This window comes from Cebidichthys violaceus, unplaced genomic scaffold (genome assembly GCF_023349555.1).
Source record: "Cebidichthys violaceus isolate CVI_PGR_0920_01 unplaced genomic scaffold, fCebVio1.0.p SCAF_17, whole genome shotgun sequence".
Taxonomy (NCBI): Eukaryota; Metazoa; Chordata; class Actinopteri; order Perciformes; family Stichaeidae; genus Cebidichthys; species Cebidichthys violaceus.
Window position 1 is genome coordinate 12,996,546 of NW_027176340.1, and position 18,925 is coordinate 13,015,470.

The window sequence follows — 18,925 nt, forward strand, 5'->3', positions numbered from 1 at the left end:
GTTGTATTGTTTATTTGTTGTCTTTGTGTCTCATCAGGACTGCTAAGAGGTCACAGCAGAGTGTGGACAGACGGACGATAAGTGTCCACATCAGTGAACGTAAGTCTGGTTTCTATCAGTGCTGCATGTTAGATATGAGAATTCACAAGAATAGACTACTACTCGAAAAGTTTCCCAATTTCTCATTTGGGAATGGTTTTGTATATGTATATCTATATAAACTATATCTATGTATACATAAGTTGGTCTTTATCATTATAATTAGGCAAACCAATTCTACTGTTCCTAATAAATATTAGGAACAAAAGTATCTCAGGTAATGTTACATTAACTTACATGTACACTTACATTAAAGTTTTCACACGTATGAACAGCTTTTATGAACACATCAAATAATAATTGGAAATATAAAAAATGTTAGTTGCAATAAACTGATATGGACATTTAGTTTTGTCAGACACAGTTATCAGACATTGCCTCTCAATCTCAATCATACTACTCAGATTTATGGGAATATATCCTAACAAGGATACAGAAACGGCACACAACATATAAAAAGTAGCCCAAACTATTGCAACCCTCATATAGTGGAGTAGGAGCTCTACATTAGAGTTAAAATAGTTGTTCCCTCCACGACCTGCAAACCAAAGTCTGTACAAAGTGTGAGCACTGTATTGCAGTTAAAGGAAAATAATTGGTTTCTACAAAGTTGAAGTTTTACAATAAACTGACGCAAAAGAATCTATCCACCAAAAGTGCTGGCTCACCCTTAGTGAAACAAACGAAAGGTCCTTGACTAAATGTGGCTTCCAAGGATAGAGCAGAAACAGAGAAAACAGTACAAAAGAAAATGGCAGTTCACTCCTACAGATTCAGTGCTATTTACAACATAAGGGTTTAGTTACAAAGTTACTCACAAAACAAACCAGGGCACACAGAGAACTGCACTCAGGTCTGGAGTACAGCTACAACCTCCCTCTCTATGGTGGAAACAATAACTTTTACTAACAATAGTTATCAGCATCTTTGTTAGTTTGAGCAGTTTACGTGTAAATGTTTTTTACAGGTAGTCGCATGGAACCATTTTTAAGGAGCTTCTTCTATGACGAAGACAAAACAGTGTTGCACATGATCAGTAAGGTCAGCTGGTTAAGTCAGCATCGATGTAGACTCACTTTTGGAGGGTTTTATAACCCACTTCCACTCCCTGTTAATGGGTTTGAGATGCCATATAATGCCAATGGAAGTGGGTATAGAAAGGGTGTAGGGGCCAACTGCAATTGGGTTAGGGTTAGGGTTGAGAACAAAGATCCATACAGGACAGAGCACACACTCTCACACAAAACAGCCATACCAAACATGGCCAGGGCCGTAAAAGCTGTGACCCGCCCAATTAAAAGAAAAGTAGCCCAACTGTGGTGAAACAACCCAATCTGGCAACAGGACGTTATTCTATGTGCATATTGATGCGGTTGCTTTTGTACCAGTGGGGGATTTACCTTGACGGCTAGCTTGCTGGTACATACAGTATTTATCTGGGTGTGTGCCGTAGCCATGAGAGTGCTGTGAGTCTGAGGGTAATTGTGTGTGATGGTTGTGATATTTTTGGGCTACTTGAAGAACAGATTTGGTAATGCAGTGTTGGGAATATACATGGAGGTCAGAGAGATGGTTGAGGGGGCAGATACTGTGTTAATGTCTCCAGCTTTGCCACTGTCTCAGAGAGATAAAACAAGGGAAGAAATGGACAGGATTTGTATTTAGAGCAAAGCTTGTTCAGGAAGAGGGAAAGAGGGTTATGGGGAAAAAAAAAAAATCCACCCAGACTTACTTTTTATCTGCCTACTTTTTCATCATGCTAACCTAGAGTAGCATAGCTCTGTATGACCTACATTCACTTCAAATACTATATGCAGTGAATATATCATGTATAAGAAGTGGGATTAAATGTAATGCAAGTCACATTAAAAAGTGGATTTGTTGTTAATTATGCAAATCTCCACCACTGCCAACTAGTTTCTGCTGTTCCAGGAATCATTTTTTTCATGAAAATCATGAACATTCACATGAATGCGTCACAACAGTTAAAGGCGAATGTGCCGACCTCTTTGCGTCTTCCGCCATCAAGCGGTGCCGCCATTATAACAGCATTAACAGATGACTTTCAGCCGAATGCTTCCGTAGTTTCTCATAGTGACTTACGTAAATGGTTGGAGTAGATAATAAACACAGATGGGTATGTATTTGAGCAAGATTGATTGAAGTAAAATTTAAGTCTTTTACAAGTACAAGACAAGTTCAATTTGAGTTCATTTATTCTGTGGGACCAACACAGCCCCTAGACAGTGTCTTAGTCCACTAACGTTAGCTACGCTAGCAAAGCAGTGTTAACTTAGCCGATGTTACTTGTTCCACAATGTTAAGCTAACTTAGGCTGCTGAGAACTGCCTGTCGTCAAATGTAACTTTACATAGAACATAAAGGTAAAGGTAGAAAATTGTGCATTTCTCAGGACAGCTCACATTCAAAAGTCATCACCCCAAATGAATTGATCCTTGTGTCAAGTATTCTTGACAGAGATGTATTTTATAACAGTAAAGCATTCTTTCAGGGATAAGTGAGGGTCCTCTAGGAGTAATCACACATCATCTGAGTAAAGACTGGTGTATAGTGCTCCTATCCAATAAATAAATGAATTCCAAAATGCATAGTTTATTTGGTAAGGAATTGACTGCTTTACTTGTTTTTGTAGTTTTAAGTGACCTAATTAAAGTGTTTAATTTTTGGAGAATTGGAAACTGCATTTAGGACATAGTAGTAGCAAAGCTGAAGCTTAAGCTGATTCAAAGTTATGCACACACAAGCACAAGCATTAATGCATACATAAAGATACAGTCCTGCTCTTCACTCTCCAAGCACAATTACACACAAAGGAGGGATTTTCCCCAGTTTTTGTTTACACATATACAAACAAATGCACACTGTAAATCTACAAGACTACAGTGTCATTTCACCTCCTCGGCCCTTTCCCCACTCTATGTTTGTGCCAGAAAAGCACCATTAGCGCTAAGCATCATCCAAAATGACTCTAATGGAATCTCACAGTCACTAGAACAATGGCAATGTGGCAGTTGGGACAAAGACTATGTGAGCATTTGTGTGTGCTGGGTTGGGGATGTGTTGAATATAAATGCTTCTCTGCATTAACAAAGAGAAAGCACAACAATGAACTGAATGTGTAATTGCACATGGCTAAGGGAAAAGACGACAATAAAATAATACAATAAAACCCATTTGTAAAATAGTGTTTGAAGACATTCTACATTTCCAGTACTGTAGTGTTCTCACTGTACTCTAGTGTAAGCCAAATCTTTGTTAGAAATGGTCAGAAAACAGTAAAATGGTCCTAAAATGAGCCCAAATAAAAAAAAATTCACCAGCTGATTAGGCCCTGTTTGTAGGTGTAATAATCATGCTTGCCTTCGCACTTCATTTGCTGATTAGCAATTAATTTGCTCTGGTATTTTAAGTTCCCTCTCTTAAGAAATTTAAAACATAAAGGCTGGGATAAAAAATGAATCTTTAGGTGGATTGATACATTCTACACATCGCCTGACAAGACTGGGAAATGTAATTTCCTGTGTCTTCTCTCCTAGACTTCTAATGGATGAAGTCATATGATATTTAAAGAACGCTTTTCTTAACAGCCTCATTTAGCAGATTAATGCAGCTTGTAGAAGTAGGTTAACATTTTTATCGTTCTGTGTCACGATATGCACTTTGAGCGTGCTTCTGGCAAAACTCATGGAAGGCCACTAAGCAGGGCTCACTGATACACAATATAATGTACACATAGTACAAATTAACATGGTAATTTTAGAAATAGCCTGCAACAGGCCAATCTGTTTTCTTTAGAGCCTGTAGCAGAAGACGGGAGAAACCAGATGGAATTTCATCCATTTGTTTAATGGATTCTACGATGCAACCGTTGATGTAAAGCTGGGAGAAGTTCTCAGTGTGTGTTTGTGTGTGTGATGATGTGTGCCTGAGGTTGTGAACCTCAGGCTGAACTGAGGTAACTCTGACCTGGTTGAGTTTTGGCTAGTCTATTAGGTCACCTTGTGTGTGTGTGTGTGTGTGTGTGTGTGTGTGTGTGTGTGTGTGTGTGTGTGTGTGTGTGTGTGTCTCCCAGCATGTGTAAACCAAACTATGTCAACTAGAAAATGTGAAATGACCTACAATGGTCAGTTTGCTACTATTATGTCCGAAATACAGTTTTCAACACTCCAATAATCAAACACCTTGATTCTGGCACTTAAAGCAAAGCAGTCCTTTCATCACCAACCATTTATTTATTGGATAAGAGCAATAAACACTTCAAATCAGTCTATACACAGATGATATAAGATTAAGTACAGGACTCTACAAGAATGCTTTGCTGTTATAAATAGGGATGTGTATCGTTTGGGTTTTTTCCGATACCGGTGCTAAATCGTTACTTTTAAAATGATACCGGTGCTTGAACCGATATTTAAAAAAAAAGAAGCACAAAACGACGATTGACGACATCAAAGAAAGGCTTTTGTTATTGCCAAGGCAATTTTTTTCTTCAAATTTAACAATATATTAACTGTTTAAAGTATACTATAAATATAAATAAATACAAAACACTTGTTTTCAAACTTTTTAACTTCAAACTATGAACAATATATTAACTGTTAACAGCAGTTTACAGTATACTTAAATAAATATAAATAAACTTCAGTAATTCTTTTGCAGAAATATGAGCACATTTGCCTTCTCTGGAAAAATACGACACCTCACTAATTGCATGTCCTGCACAGAAGAAAACCCTCTCAGATGGTGTCGAAGAGGCCTGTACACACAGGGATGAATTAGTGTATTGGACAGATCATCCCTGGATGGGGTCGGTAGCGAGGATTGAGGGCAGTGGTCATCTCTCTGTATAAAATAAATTTGAGGATATTTATTAGTCTTTTTGACGAATTGTCTTCATGGAACAGATTTTATACAAATATTTTCACATCATTTTTTTATACCTGAACCATGGAGATTCCACAGTGGAAAAAGAATGCAGTCCCTTGACCACACATTTGGTCACAGACCTGTGGAGTTCCTCCACCTTCTCTTTTGTTAAATGAGCCTTCTTTACCAAGGTGAGTGGCTGTTGAAGCTGGAGAGCCAAAAATATAAACATAAATAATGTTAAATATTTTACAGGCAACAGAAGCATCACTGCACATGCCATCGCTAGTTTCATTAACATTACACTGACTTGCTATGATGGCGGCAGGTAGCCTACCGTTTGCTAGTAGCTAGCTAGCTAACTTAAACATGGTTTTAATGCCTAATTTATCATTTGTTATTAAGCCTACTTTTATAAATGCAAGATTAGCAATCAACGTTACATTACTAACCTGAGGTAAGGCTGCTGCTGTTGTCATCATCGGTCTCCACTTTTTCAGGGTTGGGACCAGTCTCCCGATCGCCGGGGCCAGGGAGGCCCACATTGCCTGCTGTGGTGCTTGGCATGGGCTCACGCAGGCAGTCGAACACGGTGCATGCCTTTGAGTGCGAAATACAGCCACACTTTTGATCGTTTACCTTTCGGCATTTCCTCCGTTAAAAGGTTGATGGCTAGCTACTGTAGCTATACAAACGGTAGGTTATCGTTACCTGCTGCCATCACGGAGTCATCAGAGTAGTGTAACGTTAACTAGCGCAAGTGAGGTGATGCTTATGTTGGCTGTAACGTCCGTTTTAGGCCACCGGTGGCAGTATTTCAATCGGCTCAGGCACCGAAAGGAAGCACCGAAAGTATTTCAATCGGCTCAGGCACCGAAAGGAAGCACCGAAATCTGCGTTGCGTTTCGGTCCGGTAGGACATATTGGCACCGGTTTTTGGTACCCAACCCTAGTTATAAAATACGTCTCTGTCAAGATACTTGGCACAAGGATCAGTTCAGTTGCGGTGCTAATTCGTCTCTGAGATTCCCACAATTGGCTGCAAAATTTTAGTTTATACAGTCATGCAGAAAGTAAACAAGTCCCCATTACTGCGGTTGTGTCTCCCTACAATACGCGCGTTTGAATGCAAGCTGTCCTAGCAAGTGTATTTTCTACTTTTACCTTTACGTTCCATGTATTATTACTTTTTACAACGGTGTCTTCTCAGCTTCAATCAGGCTGATTGAAAAGATTGGACGGGCAGTTCTTGAAGTTCCTGAAACAGCCATAGATGATACCGGATCATTATTTGTGAGGGTTTTTGATTTATGGATTGCTGTCGGAATTTAGTGAATTTCAACAAACCTTCAATGTTGAAGAACATTACCTGTAGCGGACCCCAGCCGGACAATGGTGAAGCGTACTGATGTTTCCAGAGGCCTTTATTCATTTTTTCTCATTTAGCCAATCTCCGGAAAAACACCGTAAGAGCTACGGAACAGATACAACATAAATGAGCTCTTACAAGTTTAAACATTCCTTAAATTACATTTCAATATACATGGGAGCATTAATTAAACATCTTCTCTAATATATATACATTTCAAAAGCACATGTAAAAACCGAAATATAGCATTATCTTAAATTACAGCTTAATCATTTAGCTAACCCTCTTAAGCTAACATTAGCATCTAGTTGAAACAGAAATATATAAAACACACAATAAACACACAATACCTTGTTCCCGTTCCAGCTAGGCGCTTAACCGTTAATTAATAAACTGATATTGCAGAGGAATATTTTATAACACTTTTCGTCTGCACCGTCAATTATCTTTACTTATCCAAATCCGAAATCAAGCTACTATAATCTGACGAGAGTTGGATCTGCTTCCGGTTTCGCCAGAAGGACTTCAAAATAAAAGGACCCAAAACATAGAAAGGGCATTTACACAATAAAGGCTAGCAGGAAGTGATTAACTTAGGTAACAAAAGCAAAGGTTTGTAGAAAATATTCACCTTAAACGAACAAGGTTTAAGAGTCATTTACATTACCAACCCTAGCTTGAAGGGAAATGTGTAAGCTAAACTCTAGGGCTTAAAAAAATAATTGCAATATTCATGTGGTAAAGATTTGTGGATCACGATTCTGCCAACATTTGTGATCAGAGTGTAAAAATAGTTTTGTAAAATTGGTCCCAGGTTTTTGCAGCCTGCAATATAGCTGCTATCTTCCAGCTGTGAGGTTCCATGTGTGGTAATGTGTAGTATGTAGTATGTGACGTTCACTGACCCTATTCCTTGCCTATTATGTGCTCAGCCTCAGTGTGTCACTGTGTGCTGTCATTTGTAATGCACTGCAGTGTGTAGAGGCTTCCACATGTGGGAAGAAACACTGACCTATTTCAGAGCTTTCACTGCCATTCTCTCTCTCCTCTCTGTCTCTTTCTCTTCTCCTTATCTTGATTTCTCTTTGGGAATAAATCTGCGATTCAAAGCAGATTTCTGTCTTATGGCTCATATTGGACTGTGTGCCATGCTCTTCTCTTAATCCCTTCCCTCTGCTGTTCTTCCTCTCTGGTGTGTGTGTGTGTGTGTGTGTGTGTGTGTGTGTGTGTGTGTGTGTGTGTGTGTGTGTGTGTGTGTGTGTGTGTGTGTCTTCTAAAGAGTTCAGTAGTAAACAGAGATGGGGTGATACTGCATAGATATATGTGCTTTATGTATACATCATCTTCCCAATCTGCCAATGGGGCACATCAGGGCACTGTGTAGTGTGTGTGTGTGTGTGTGTGTGTGTGTGTGTGTGCGTGTGTTTGTGTGTGTATGCTGAGTGGAATGAGGGTGTGTAGGGGTGTGTCTTCACCCATGTGTAACCATGTGCTGTACATCCCTGTGCATCTGCATCCCTGCATTTTGAGTGTGTGATTGGCACATCATGCCAGCCTGGTGTATTAGCTCCCCAGGGGCAGATTAGCTATTTATTTTGATAGTGTTGGTCTGACATACCCCCAGATGGTTTGTGCATAATGTTTGTGTGAGTGTGTGCACGGGAGGTGTTTGCAGGTTTTGGATGAAATCTGACTACTGCTCTCAGGACAAAAAGCTGTTGTGAACTCAGTCTGTCGTTTCACAGCTCATACCATAATACACAAGATTGTGTATTTTTTGACCATTTGTGACCAAAACAGTTTGTACGATTATCATGAAATTCCAGTGGAACTCCACAGGGCTGACATGCATGTTTGCTTAGAAGGCTACTTTTTACAGCAATGCACTCTAAACATTGCTAACATTAGATCACATTACTTTGTTAATTTTAATGTTGATTTAATGTTTATTCATACAATTGACTCAATAACAGTCACAGTCCTCCTCAGCTCCTCAACAGTCCTTTGTGTCACATTCTCCGCCCTCATTTTTCCCATATTTTCCTGGATATTTGAACAGGCAACCTCATGGTAAACACCCACCCCCACACTCCCACCTGATCTCTTTTTTTAATGTATCCTGTTGTCATAGCTTTGAGTGCTGGTGTGATGTGAAACAGAGTGAAGGATTGATCCTGGTGGGAGACGGCAGCATCGGGGACGGGGATTAACAGTGGGCAGGTGGTCCTGCTATTGCTGCCAGTACACGGACCTGGCTGTCATGTGGAGGTGTTGGGGAGTAAATTAGAAATCTCTGGCTTGTGGGCTGGCTGCTGAATAACGTGGCAGGAAGAAGAGTTTAGAACACTGAGTGTAGAAAAACATGGACATAGTGTCCGTGTTATCAGGGTCATTCTAAAGCTCCTATACAGGTTTATGACTCTCGGCCATCTTTGCCATGTATTGAGGCCAGAAACTGGGCTAAAGTCCATTGGTGTAGTTGAGGTAGCACAAACAAGAAGCTACCACAACAGGTGAGTGTGACGCTTGTAATCAAATAAACACGCTCCAAAACATACAGAATCTCTCAAACCCTAAATAAAAAAATCTAATTTTAGATGATGTGATAACGACACACACAAGTCGCTTTTAAAACCCTGACCAAATTGACAAGATCAGTCAAGAAGTTAGTAGTGCTGTTACCACCAAGTTGAGTGTGCCTTTAGTGCATGTTAGTGCATGTGAGTCCCAGTATGTGTGCCCCACTGGCTGCAGCGAAGTGTTCAAAGTCGAATGATGTAAACACATACATCTTTATAACTTTTGTTTGAAATGCTAGTATTTGTTTTTGTAGAATTACATTTTGCCTGTGTTTTCATATAGATAAGACTTTTGAGCCTAAATATCTTGTCACAATGGTGATGATAAGTGGTAATATAGAGCTATTTCCCAGTCCTATGAAGTCTTTCAATACCCTTTTGTAACTTCAAGTTAAAAGATTATAACATTGTAACAAACACATTGGTGTAATAATTCCAATAATCTGTTCTCCAGCATCATTTCTGGGTAGATAATTGAAACCGTTCTAGATTTTACTGTGAAACAGCTTGTGATTGGAGCCTGATCCTACGTTAAGAATCAGTGCTACAGAGCTTCTCCTTGGCATTGTTTCTAGGCTGCTCTCTCTAGGGAGCCACACAAGGACTCAGCTGTGAATGTAGGCCAGAGTCGACACACACTTTCATGCCAGGATGCGTACAGTACACATCTACACACACAGAGGGTTGATACTGTAGATATACGGTCTTCATCCTAACCATCTGTCTCTGTCTCTGTGTCTATACTCGCAGGTCCTCGGCTGTCGGGAGAACCATCTTGCCAGTCAGGAGAGGTGAGGGACGAGGCAGGCCATTCAGAGGGGGACAGATGTTGGGGCAAGGGGGCCACGTGGCCCTGGCTCTCATGTCATTAGTGCTGTTACTGTGTCGCGAAGCAGCACCCATTGAAGTCCCACAAGACCGTAAGTCACTCAGCAATCATCAGATCCGTTTTAACACAATATGGTACAGCAAATGGTGATAAAAACGGCAAACAAAACCTATGACCATTCACAAAGGCGCTCAATGCTGCTAGGACTGCTGCAGCCCCATTGACCTGCTGTCTGGAAAACAGCACTTTGAACAAACAAGAATGGTAGAATTGATTATTCCATTTCTCACATTTTACAAACTCTTCAAACTGCATACTGCTGACACAAGCTGACACAGAACAATGGAGCTGTTAGTTGGTTTGCTCTGTCACATTGAAAGTTGTTGCTTCTTGCCCTTTGAGAGATGTCTTGCAGGTCCATTGGACCATGTTTTTGTTGGCATTGTGAGCTTAATGTGAAGACACAGACAGGAAACATGGTGGAGAGAGGGGAACACAACATACTACACTGTGTTTTAGACTACTAGGATTCCCAGATGTACACCGCTTGTAACAATTTCAACAAATGTTTCTGAACCTGACCTTTATTTTGACAAGGCCCAGTGATAAATGCATCGTCATGCTTTGGCAGCTTTTTCTGTTAGTGTACAGTTGAGAGACTTAAAACCTTTAAAATGTCAGCTGAATCAGATGAATCCAACACCATGTGAAATAAAGAGAAAATGCAGCTAGGGCTGCTCTGGAACATAGGCACTAATCAACAGCCAGTATTCTGAGCATACTGTGCTTCCCACACACAGGCTTTACTTTAGCGGACCACCCAGGTATATTAAAGGTCGTCCAGATATATTTAGCAACCCATTTTAGCATTTTTAGCTTTTTAATCTGTCCGAGAGATCAACGCCAGGATGCCGGGGAGCAGAGGGAGAGTCGGGCTCTGAGCTGGATTCATGGTGTAACTAGGTGCTGCTGCACCCCTCTCACCCGGGACTGTATCCCAGACTCTCTCTCTCTCTCTCAAACACATTGACAATGACAGTCTTTGGGGAAAAAAAATTTAAAATCGGAAAACCATAACCTGTACAGCGAACAAATATCCGAATAGTCGAATATTGAGGGCCAGCCCTCTATGCAACACAGTTGTCAGTGGAGCTCTGCATGATACTGCAGGAAACCCAAACCAGCATCAGCATTAATCCCAATGAATACCATATCCTTAAACCAGACAGACACTGAAGGGATCAAGCCTCATTGTGAGGCCTCATTAAACACTGAACAAACAGTCTGTGGAGTTTTGACAGGCATGGAAGGACACTATCAAGTTCTATTTTGGGAAGTCTAGGATCCAGTGTTTCTTTAAGTCCACCAACTTTATGGTGGTAGTGATCGTTTCTTTAACCTTAGAATCACAATTCTATCATCACCAACATGTTGGCTATCACATGAAAGCACCACTGGGTTTAGATGGGCCCTTTAAACAATGAAACAGTGGGTATTACCTGTTTGCTCTAAGTAAGGCCTCTTTCAAAGAGTTTTGTTTTCTCTCAATTTAAAAGAAACCAAATTAATTACTTTTTAAACCAGTTTTCTTATCACACAATAAAAGTCTTGAATATCTTGAAATGATTTAGAGGAAAAAATATATAAATAAATTAACTCCGACAAAGGTTTCAAAATATCTTTGCATTCATTTTTAATATAATTGAAACCATAAGTGTGCTGCTGGAGCCCTAGTGATCCCATTAACATTTGGTTATCATGAGAATAGACTGCTTCAGATCCCTTGGTGATAGCGTATCACTTTGGGTGGCTCCCAAATTCAAAAGATCCTAGGTTTTCTTTGGTTCCAACACGCACATATTAATATATTATATAGCTACAGTCCCGACACAGACACATGCAGTCACACATACTCTCATACCTGTCCATTATGACTAGTGAAAAAAGCCTGACTGGATTCTGCTCTTAAATGTAATCCTGAGGGAAGTTGGGAACAAAAACACAAAGGAGAAAGGGAGGAGTCGTGCCTTTTCTTCCTCTCACCACACACACACACACACACACACACACACACACACACACACACACACACATACACACACACACACACACACACACACACAGCGAAGATGAATGTTTCACAATTGTGTGATGAGAAATGATTGGACACTGAAAGCCCCAAGGACACCTGGCCTATATGTTGCATACACAACTGCATGCTGACACACTCGCAGCAGTCAGCTGCTCTGTCTTCTAGTCCTCTGCCCCCCTATGGCCTCATCTCCCTCTCTGTTTTTTTTTATAAGCCTGACCTTTCAACTGTGGACTTCTGATGGCCTATTGATCTGACACACACACACACACACACACACACACACACACACACACACACAAACACACACGCATGCACACACCCTGCCCAACAGAGACCGTTTGGATAATACCATTATGACCCAGTGACCTCTCCTTAATGTATTCTCCACACTGTGATAAACTGACAGTCAGGGATTTTATTTATTTATGACAATAAACAGAATCAGTTGGTCACTTCTACATAGATTCATAATTCAGTATGATACACAGTGTTCACGTTTGCTACGTGACCTGATGTGTGATATAGCATGTCACTGTTGGTGTTGAACACCTTCTTAGTTTCTTGTTATGTTTTTATAATAGGCTTTGGTGCAAAATGGAGATGACGGAATCTCTTAGATGAAAAAAATACACATTAGAATAACAGATCAGAGAAAAAGGATAAGGTCTGGAAAAAAGGTTATAAGTCAAGCTTATGGTAGGGTGTGGCCACTAACATAGTTTTATAAAGTGCCTGTTGCTGTACCTTATTAAAAGCTTTATTTATGAGCCTGTGCTTCAGGTCTTATCTCTTTGTCCTCCCGACTGTAAATGATGCAGCTCTACGCTCCAAATTGACTGATGTCCAAATGTTTGACTAACCTTTTTTTTTCCAAATACTTCAGTTTAAACATCATCACATAGACAGGTTTTAAAGTTCTCTTCCACGATTTCAAGCAGTAGAAGCAGAAGCAGAATCAGAGCAGAACAGCTTCTCTCCTCCGTACTCCATCATACAATACATTTCTTTGTGCGACCCAATGTAGAATGACAATAAATATTCAGATCAAGCATGTTTACACATAGTGTACAAGGAGTGTGACTTTGTGGCTTTCCAGTAGCTCTGGATGTACACAGCAGCAAGAACAATGTTAAAGTGGTTCTTCTGATTGCACGATTAGGCATTGAACGTATATCAAAATCCAGCAGCGATCCATTTTTCAGCTTTGCAATGCACCTCATCACGTTTCTCTATCTCCAAATGATGCTGTATGACATGTCAAACCCCTAATGGCTCTTCCCTTGTGGCTTTCTGCCAGAGCTAACTACGGCACCACAGAGTGTTGATGGTTTCATTCAGTAGACAGGGTGAGCTGCCCCATCCCCCTCTTTTCCTTATGCCTCCTTATCGACTTCACAGCAAACTGCACTCCTGACCTTTATTGATGAGAGCTTTCCGCACATCGACACACGTTAACACACACACACACACACACACACACACACACACACACACACACACACACACACACACACACACACTCCATTTACACATGATATTATCTAAAGGGCTATTGATGAGTGCTATTTAAGATCAGTAAACTTTTCTACTGTAGTGGACAGAACACAGTCATCATTATTAACTGGATCAAATATACAAGACGAAGGCATACTAGTGAATAGCAGCATGGATGTGAGCATGCATTGATGCACACACAGCACATCCCTTCTATCAGGGCTCATCTGTAACACAAGGTCAGGCTCCTGATAGTGTGTTCCTGTGTGTCAGTGGAGAAATCAAAAGAAGACCAGTCAGGCAAACATATAATAACAAATAAATATCTACACAAACAGGTATTTAGTACATTTACAGCAATTGATCAAATGTTCTTTTAAATTCTTCTGATCTTTGGCTCCAGTTGAATAATTAGTATAGCATTACTTGTACTTACAACAAAAAGTCACGTTACACACTAAGATCCCTGAGTAAGATCCCTGTCTTTTTACACTTTATTACAAAAAGCCAGCATTTCCAGCATGCATTACAAAATGACTGGATGAACTAGATTTATATACAGTCTGTACTTATGTATATAGCAAATGGGACAAAATGATACCACATTACTCAAAGTCTTTTCTGACACATTGAATTCACTTTACCACAGTTAACCCTAACCCCAGTAGTGTATCACTTTCCTACAAATTTAATATGGTATAACTCAATAACTCAATCAATAGAGAATAAAATGTCCTGACTGATGTTGTAATAACGCTTTTATCAATAATGGTATACCTTATTACGTTATTGTGAACCATTCTCAACACAAAGTGATGCTAACTTTGCCTAATCAGGAAATAAATCACCAGGAGTGTACAAAGTAGCTAAAAAATCAACGTTATACTTATTATTATAAGTTAAATATATATGATTTCACCCCCCTCCCCCCACAAACATAATCCATGGGAGTGAAATAAAGTAGAAGTCAAAAAGTTTGTACTAAATTTAAGTATTAAGGTCAACCCTTTTCATCATTTCAAAACGGATTTGAAAGCAGACATTTCATAAGATCAGGTGAGGAAGAGAAGAAATGAAATGAAAGTCTGAAGGAAACACAAACTGCCTCGTCACCAGCAGTAAGCAGCACTCCAACCAGAAAGAGCTGAGCAGGAGATCTGTAGTCTCTCCTGTGACTTTTAATTTGTGCGGTTGGTTGAGTTAGAAAACACGAGTGGGCTGCCTTAAAGGAACCGTTCCCTGGTTTGATCATATTGTCCAACAGTGTCTGCAAATCCTTCCACAACTACAACAGTAAAAAATACGTACAGTGCAGCCCTTTAAAGACTTCATGTGCTGGCCTCCTGAATACAGCAGCTTTAAATGCAGTTATGGTTATGCTTCCATTCTGTTACTAATCCGTTATTTTCAATAAAATACACAGTTATGACACTGTGTTATAATATAAATCATAACTTGTGTGTTGTATTTCTCCTCCTTACTGCTCTCCCTTTGCTGATACGGGAACGCCTTACAGGTGAGTCATCATTTCTGTGTTTCATTCTACAGATCACAGTTCTCTCTCTGATGATTTTATAGCATTAACTCTACACAGCATAACTGTAAACTCAAACAGTGGTTCTCAACTGATCCAGCCTAAGAGTTCAACCCTCAGGTCACAGTAGGCCAACGTAATTCCCACTCTGTTTATTTCCATCCATCCAATGCTAACCATTAGGTATGATTTCACAAGATAAAAACAACTTGTTCGGTCTACTAGATATTCTTTCCAAAATATTTGAATAGGTCTGATGAAAGAAAAGTGGTTTTCCGGCTGGGTTTCAACTCAGGCTAGTACTTCACTTTATACTCTTTTTCCATTTGTGTTCAGTGTAGGTAAAACTAAGTTGAGTATATTCTGTGTCATACTGGTGTTCACCTGTACTGTAAAGTTGGTCAGCAGTCTACGAGGACAGAAACGGTAATTCAAAATAAATTCACTAAATTTCAAATTTAAGTTTTTCTTTGACAAAGTTGAACCACCGGCTTAGTCAGAATGCACCTGTGCCAGCTGGGAACCACTGAGTTGAACATAACATAACATGAAAAATATGTTATAACATAGTACTATAAACGTCATTATGTCTCTAATATGATTAACAATCACATTACTATTTGTCCATGCTTCTCTCTGTCTCTCTTTGGCTTTACATTGGACTAACAGCAAAGATCCTGCAAGACCGTAAGTGTTTCTTTTTAACATTGCTAATGTTTCTGTCCCACCAGCTCATAGCTTGTAGCTCCTAGCTTGCAACAGTTTATTTTTTCTCTTGCTAGAGGCAAAACACACTCATAGAAATAGAATAGGGGTAGAACGGACATTAAACAGTTTTTGGTCCTTTGACTAATACAAAAGAAAATGTCTTTTGTTGTTTGTTGTTATAGTGACAACACACGTCAGAAAAAGTGTTGTCGCAAAGGAGAGAGCTCCGGAGACAGATGGCTGGCTAGTTAGCTAACTACGACACTGTCCACCAGCCTGCTGTTCAGCTCATTTTCTATAACCAGTGTAGCACTAAAGCATGGTGAAGCTAGCAAGCTAGCTAACTAGCCAGCTAGTTAGTTTGTTTCAGAAAATGAGCCAGACAAAGTTGTAACTAATTTGGCGATAGCAATGTGCTTTCCAGTAGCAACAGTGTTTAAATGTAGGGATGGGTATCGTTTGTTTTTTTTCCGATACTGTTGCTAAAACGATACTTTTAAAACAATACTGGTGCCTAAACGGTGCCTGAACCGATACTTAAAAAAAACAAAAACACAAAGCGACGATTGACGACATTAAAGAAAAGCTTTATTTTATTGCCAAGGCAAATTTTTTCTTCAAATTTAACAATATATTAACTGTTCAAAGTATACTATAAATATAAATAAATACAAAACACTTGGCTTCAAACTACAGCTTCAAACTTTTTAACTTCAAACTATGAACAATATATTAACTGTTAACAAAAGTTTACAGTATACTTAAATAAATATAAATAAACTTCAGCAATTCTTTTGCAGAAATATGAGCACATTTGCGTTCTCTGGCAAAATACGACACCTCTCCTGACTAATTGCATGTCCTGCACAGAAGAAAACCCTCTCAGATGGTGTCGAAGAGGCCTGTACACACAGGGATGAATTAGTGTATTGGACAGATCATCCCTGGATGGGGTCGGTAGCGAGGATTGAGGGCAGTGGTCATCTCTCTGTATAAAATAAATTTGAGGATATTTATTAGTCTTTTTGACGAATTGTCTTCATGGAAAAGATTTTATACAAATATTGTTTTCACATCACTTCTTTATACCTGAACCATGGAGATTCCACAGTGGAAAAAGAATGCAGTCCCTTGACCACACATTTGGTCACAGACCTGTGGAGTTCCTCCACCTTCTCTTTTGTTAAATGAGCCTTCTTTACCAAGGTGAGTGGCTGTTGAAGCTGGAGAGCCAAAAATATAAACATAAATAATGTTAAATATTTTACAGGCAACAGAAGCATCACTGCACATGCCATCGCTAGTTTCATTAACATTACACTGACTTGCTATGATGGCGGCAGGTAGCCTACCGTTTGCTAGTAGCTAGCTAGCTAACTTAAACATGGTTTTAATGCCTAATTAATCATTTGTTATTAGGCCTACTTTTATAAATGCAAGATTAGCAATCAACGTTACATTACTAACCTGAGGTAAGGCTGCTGCTGTTGTCATCATCGGTCTCCACTTTTTCAGGGTTGGGACCAGTCTCCCGATCGCCGGGGCCAGGGAGGCCCACACTGCCTGCTGTGGTGCTTGGCATGGGCTCACGCAGGAAAGTCGAACACGGTGCATGCCTTTGAGTGCGAAATACAGCCACACTTTTGATCGTTTACCTTTCGGCATTTCCTCCGTTAAAAGGTTGATGGCTAGCTAGCTACTGTAGCTATACAAACGGTAGGTTATCGTTACCTGCTGCCATCACGGAGTCATCAGAGTAGTGTAACGTTAACTAGCGCAAGTGAGGTGATGCTTATGTTGGCTGTAACGTCCGTTTTAGGCCACCGGTGGCAGTATTTCAATCGGCTCAGGCACCGAAAGGAAGCACCGAAAGTATTTCGATCGGCTCAGGCACCGAAAGGAAGCACCGAAATCTTTCGGTCCGGTAGGCACCGGTCGTATAGGTTTTCGGTAACCAACCCTATTTAAATGAGGCATTAAGTTGTTTCATTTTACTCATTAACGCCTGCTCTCTGTGCTTAGTCGTTACTGCAAAACCTCACCTCAGTGAGTCCAAAAACTCGGTTTAGTTTAACCGAAAGTTAGCTGGCTGCAACTATCATAAAGGCAACAGTACACATATAATTGGCCGCTGCTCCTACCATCCTGCTACATTGATTTGAATGTGAAAGCCCTTTCTACTCCTAATCTATTTTTCGGTGAACACATACTTTGCAAGTTGTGATTTAAAAAAAAAATTGCTTTCAAATCCCCAACATTTGTTAATGAATGAGAGTGAATGATGGATTGGAATAGTCGAACAGATCATTGGTTGGAAGAAACGGTAAATAATGTGCATTTGAAATACACTAAGGGACCACCAGTATTATTTAATAGCAGTACAGCATTCATAACTCAGAGATAGTTTAAAGAATGTAAGTCTTATGATGCTGAGGAGTAATTTCCATACCAATTATCTCTCATAACCCGGCTTTTATCACTACCAGGCATACTATGAAAATACTCTTATGGTTGCTATAGCGGCATGAGGGATATAGTCCTTTTTCAGTTGTGGATGAGATTAGTTGGAATAGCTTCAATTACAGATCTCTGTCCTCTCTGTTAGACAGGAATTCATTGGTGTATCAGCCACAGAGCTTTCTTTCAGAGCATCAAGCCCCTCCTTTAATCCAGCAGGCGGCTGAAGAGCTTGTTATCTTGTGTTGTGTGTACAGTGTCAGTGTGTGTGTGTGTGTGTGTGTGTGTGTGTGTGTGTGTGTGTGTGTGTGTGTGTGTACTTGTGTACAGTTAGAGACACAGTCTTGCAGGGCTCAGTGAGCTGGAAATGCAAAAGGGCAGAACAATGTTGGCTGTGTGGTGTGTCTGTAATTGAGGGGTTTGATGAGCCATTAAATATGTTTAGTAGACTAAACACAGCTTGGGAGGTGGAAACTATCATCTGTTTATTACTTTTATAAGAACGGAAAGTAGGTTCAAATTGATGTGTATTAATCCGCCGCTAAAAGTAGTCTCCAAAAAAAGAGTTCCTCTTGTTAAAGTACAACAGAGACTCGCTGTTTAAGGAAATTACTGAACCCTCTTTTTAAGATTCTGTGTTTCAACATTTATTCATAGTGATCCATTGTTTTGACATTAAGAAAACGATAGAATAACACCAGTTTTATCCTTTAAAGCTTCAGAGCCTTTTCCATCCTGGTAAGAAAAGGATTCTGGGTAAATGGCTCAATATTAAGTAGCTTTTTACATATGAAAATGGTAATGTTGATCATTGGTTTAAAACACACATATTTAGATATATGTTTATAACTGATGAAAAAGCATAGCGGGATAA

At 39.8% G+C, this 18,925-nt stretch overlaps 1 protein-coding gene and 3 long non-coding RNA genes across 24 annotated transcripts in view; 1 reads left to right on the top strand and 3 right to left on the bottom strand.

The window, feature by feature from the left end:
- nfasca (neurofascin homolog (chicken) a) overlaps positions 1-18,925 on the top strand; it is a 138,591-nt gene that overhangs the window by 62,140 nt on the left and 57,526 nt on the right. For 19 of the 21 annotated variants that reach the window (XR_011103267.1, XR_011103268.1, XR_011103269.1 and 16 more), the window contains 3 exons: positions 38-99; positions 9,685-9,854; positions 15,556-15,573. Coding sequence is in view for 18 of the 21 variants with exons in the window: in XM_068712630.1 (XP_068568731.1) it covers positions 9,761-9,854; positions 15,556-15,573 (112 nt within the window). In the remaining 3 variants the exon portion in view is untranslated. The remainder of the gene's footprint in view (positions 1-37; positions 100-9,684; positions 9,855-15,555; positions 15,574-18,925) is intronic. The other 2 variants (XM_068712634.1, XM_068712633.1) reach the window with 2 other exon arrangements.
- LOC137873555 (uncharacterized) lies at positions 4,782-5,638 on the bottom strand. The gene is made up of 3 exons (XR_011103241.1): positions 5,439-5,638; positions 5,061-5,194; positions 4,782-4,962 (listed from the first exon to the last, which is right to left on the bottom strand). It is a non-coding gene; the product is annotated as an uncharacterized lncRNA (long non-coding RNA).
- Positions 6,161-6,797, bottom strand: LOC137873556 (uncharacterized). Its single transcript, XR_011103242.1, has 3 exons — positions 6,706-6,797; positions 6,356-6,459; positions 6,161-6,244 (listed from the first exon to the last, which is right to left on the bottom strand). It is a non-coding gene; the product is annotated as an uncharacterized lncRNA (long non-coding RNA).
- On the bottom strand, positions 16,509-17,149 carry LOC137873557 (uncharacterized). Its single transcript, XR_011103243.1, has 3 exons — positions 17,062-17,149; positions 16,684-16,817; positions 16,509-16,582 (listed from the first exon to the last, which is right to left on the bottom strand). It is a non-coding gene; the product is annotated as an uncharacterized lncRNA (long non-coding RNA).